Source organism: Etheostoma spectabile, chromosome 1, assembly GCF_008692095.1.
Source record: "Etheostoma spectabile isolate EspeVRDwgs_2016 chromosome 1, UIUC_Espe_1.0, whole genome shotgun sequence".
In the NCBI taxonomy this organism is placed as follows: Eukaryota; Metazoa; Chordata; class Actinopteri; order Perciformes; family Percidae; genus Etheostoma; species Etheostoma spectabile.
The window spans coordinates 28107319-28110923 of record NC_045733.1 but is presented as its reverse complement, the minus strand read 5'-3'; the positions used below and the strand labels follow the sequence as shown (position 1 = coordinate 28110923).

The 3605-nt window shown below is 45.5% G+C and overlaps 1 protein-coding gene across 1 annotated transcript in view; it reads left to right on the top strand.

The window, feature by feature from the left end:
- LOC116689902 (synaptotagmin-5) overlaps nt 1-3605 on the top strand; it is an 11588-nt gene that overhangs the window by 1910 nt on the left and 6073 nt on the right. Inside the window, exon 2 of the mRNA XM_032516578.1 lies at nt 506-1506. Coding sequence (XP_032372469.1) covers nt 506-1506 — 1001 coding nt within the window. The remainder of the gene's footprint in view (nt 1-505; nt 1507-3605) is intronic.

Here is a 3605-nt window from a genome sequence, read left to right as displayed (position 1 = left end):
ACACACACACACACACACACACACACACACTTACTCCCTCACAATTTGGATTATCAGGGAAACTAACAGCAATGCATTGCATGTGCACTGCTCCTGCTTTGGATCAAAGCAACAACTGTGATAATACCATTTCTACAATTATGATTACAACCCTGGGACATTTCCTTTTCAGTCTCATCTAGGACGCAGAGTGCAGACACAACAAGATAATGTTACTGTAGAGGCAAATATCCTTTAGATCTTTCATAATGAATTTGGCTTCATTAAAAGTCTCCCTTTCATTTTCTTCTTGACTGACAGGTCACTCAAATGCACAAAACTGATTTGATTTGTTAGTTTGTTACAATTTTGTCTTTAACTCTTGTCTACTGTATATATCTCTTTGCCCGGTTTGTTTCTCCCAGTTGTTGTTTTTTTCTGGATCACTCACAGATTCAAGTCTTCACTTCATTAAACCCACTGACACAATATTAAACTGTGACCGCTTTGTTTTGTGTCTGTCTAGTTCACCTGCAGATCCTGCTGGCTGTGGGTCTGGCTGTGTTCTGCTACTGTCTGGTTCTCGGATGCATCCTTTGCTGTCGAAGGAGGAAGAGAGTTTCATCAGAGGACAAGGAGGCTGTCTTCTTGTCTCATTCTGCGGAGAGGGTGACTGTGACATTGACTCCGTCCCCATGTACACAGCCTGTCAAGCAGCAGTACGAGCAGCTGGACGGGGACGTGTTGGAATTCCCTTCATCTAAAAGCAGCTATTCTCCCTCTGAGGATGACCACACTGCTTTGCCCTTTGACCACAGCCCTACCCGATCCGTTGAGCTGGTGCAATCTCCTGGATCCTCTTTTCCAATGCGGCGCCTCAGCACCCCGGCTGTTCCCTGCTCACCCAGTAAACCACCAGGTCACGGCAGAGCTTCACTGCCCTCCCTCACCAAGCTGAACCTGGTGTCCAGGTCCCGCCGGGCAATGGGCCGCCGCAGCACCGTGAGCGGCGAAAGTTTTCTTTACAGCGAGAGCAGTCGACTGACTGCGGGTGCTGTCAGAGCTCCCACCCAGCAGGGGGAGCCGTGTCTGTCCCAGTATGGCTCCAACTCTCTCTCCATCTCCTCCAAGCCAGCTCCTCTCCTGCACTTCTCCTTGCTCTTCTCCTCTGCCTGTGGCACCCTGATGGTCAACATCCTGGGGCTCTCGGGGGCCAGTCGAAAGCGCACCGGGGTGTTTGTCCGGGCCAGCCTTCCCCCCCTCTGCCCCTGCCCTCAGCAGATGGCCTCTCGGCGCCGCAGCCTCAGCCCGGATCTCAACAGCCAGACCTTTGTGCTGCAGGTGGGCTCTGTGGAAGAGCTGCGCACCTGCACCTTGAGACTTGCTGTCTACAGCAGGGACTTCTCAGGCTTAAGAGAGGCTGCGCTGGGGGTGGTGGAGCTGCCCTGTGAGCCGATGGATTGGGAGCCAGACACCACCACCACCTACACCAGGCAACTCAGCCCAACTAAAAGCAAGCTGAAAAAGGTATATGGGGATTGCATCATTTCATTCGTTTAATGTATGTATCAGCAACTGGACCTGAGCCCAAATAGGCCCTAAGAACCAAGCATTTATTGATGAGCTGCTTATACAATTTAATTTATAAGCCTGAGGACTTGTTGCCAAACAACTTTGAAACACCTAATTGAATAAATACAAGTTGTCTCTTCAGAACTGCAGTGTACACAAAGAAAAAAACCTCAAGAGCCAGCTGTCTCCTTGTCAGAATGCAACACTCTTTAAAAGGAATAGATAGATTAGATTTAGAAGTGTTAGTTGACTTATCTTGTTTTATGAGTGAATTACTTACTATAAGTGTTCAACTTTACACTATAATCTTAAATCAAGAATGCTTGTCAAGTGAAATTATCTTGCTGCATGGACAGATAATTTAACTTGTTTTGAGTACCTTTTCCCTCAGATTTAGTGTTTTCATCTTGTTTTTAGACACCCAACATATAGAGTGCACTTAATCGCCTTAATATAGAGAGTTTAATGTAAAGAGCAACACCACTCTCACATCTGTAGAGTAAATTTGAAGCTACAGCCAGCAACTAGTTTGCTTAGCTTAGCTTAGCACAAAGAATGAAAACAGGAGGAAACTGCTAGCCTGGATTTGTACACAGGTACGAAAATCTGAACGGACAGACATGAGAGTGGTGTGGATGCAGCACGTGGTGCTGATGTTTTTGGGTCCTGTCAGATCCAGAACTGACTGGGTCAGGTCTTTGAGTTTTTGAGGTGACTGTGTCGCAATCTTAAAGTTTGTGTGGTTCTGTGTTTGTGCACGTGTGTACATCTGTGGCTTGTTAATAAGGGTTGCAACTCATTTTTAGTCCATGTACAACATAATTTTTTCAAAAGTATTTTTTTAACAAAGTCTGCATTTTCAGTTGATTAGACAGAGAGGGGTAGGCAGGCCTATACATAGCACATATCATGTTTTATCCATGAAGGAATGTAGCGTCTAATCAGCTCTCCCATTAGCCATTTTTCCACTGTTGTTAGTCATGGTGACGTTGTTGTTAGAGACTGCAGAGCAAACAAGCAGAGTGGAGCAAATTGGCAGTGCGCCCACACCGTGCCCTCTGCGGCTCTCTTGAAACACTGCCAGAGGGCATTAATAGCTGGGTTTAGAAGGGAGAGGGTCCTGTTGTTTCAGTGGACATTACTCAATCAGTCACTCTGATTGTTTTTGCCAAAGTGACGTGCTGTGTGCTTGGCAGGGATATCAGTATCATTTCTCCCATTTTACAGTCATGGTGAATATCAGGTCTTACCTCTGTACCTCCTTTCAGTTCATCCTCCCCTACACCCAGCTGCTGCTGGGTGTGTGTACCGGTGTGGATGTGGAACAGAGGGCTGCTGAATAACTCTTTAAAGAGTTGGCCGTGTACGGAGGCTGTGCAGTAGGGTCTCAATCTTTTAATGTTCACTTACCGGTGTTATAATCAGTGTAATGGAACCCGGTCGGAATATTGATGATTAGTCACCTGCATTACATTACTTGTTTTGACATTTTATGGGAATAGGGACGCGGCACCAATTTTAGGACTGTGCATTTTAGCACAAAATGAGCTTGGTCACAACACGGCTGCCATTGGTTGTCAGGCCGATCCACACGCACTGTAGTGTTCTTAACTTCCTGAGCATGCAGGCTTTTTATTTTTAATGGGGATTACGTCATACTCGGCAAATGCTCACTAACCTCATCTTAATAAATAAGAATAACATTACGAATGCATGAACCGATGACAGAACTGAGAATGATGATCAACATATATATTAACATTTTGTTACCATATTTTGTACATAAACTGTTGTTGTGATGTGTTGCTACTTTGGGCTTTAAAAACAGAGCATCATTAGATTATGCCTGCCAAATATTTGCATTGAATGTTTGTCCCAGAGCTATAAATGAGATAATGTTGTGGGTCTCTTTTCCCTGCTAGATGTTCACCTTTTATCTTGGTCCACTCATTTACTTTGGCTCCACACCACATTTAGAGCTGGGCTTAAACGCCAAATTGGTTCATTTCAGCAAGTGGGCTGAAAGATGCCCTTACAAGAGCTGAGCAGGGAGG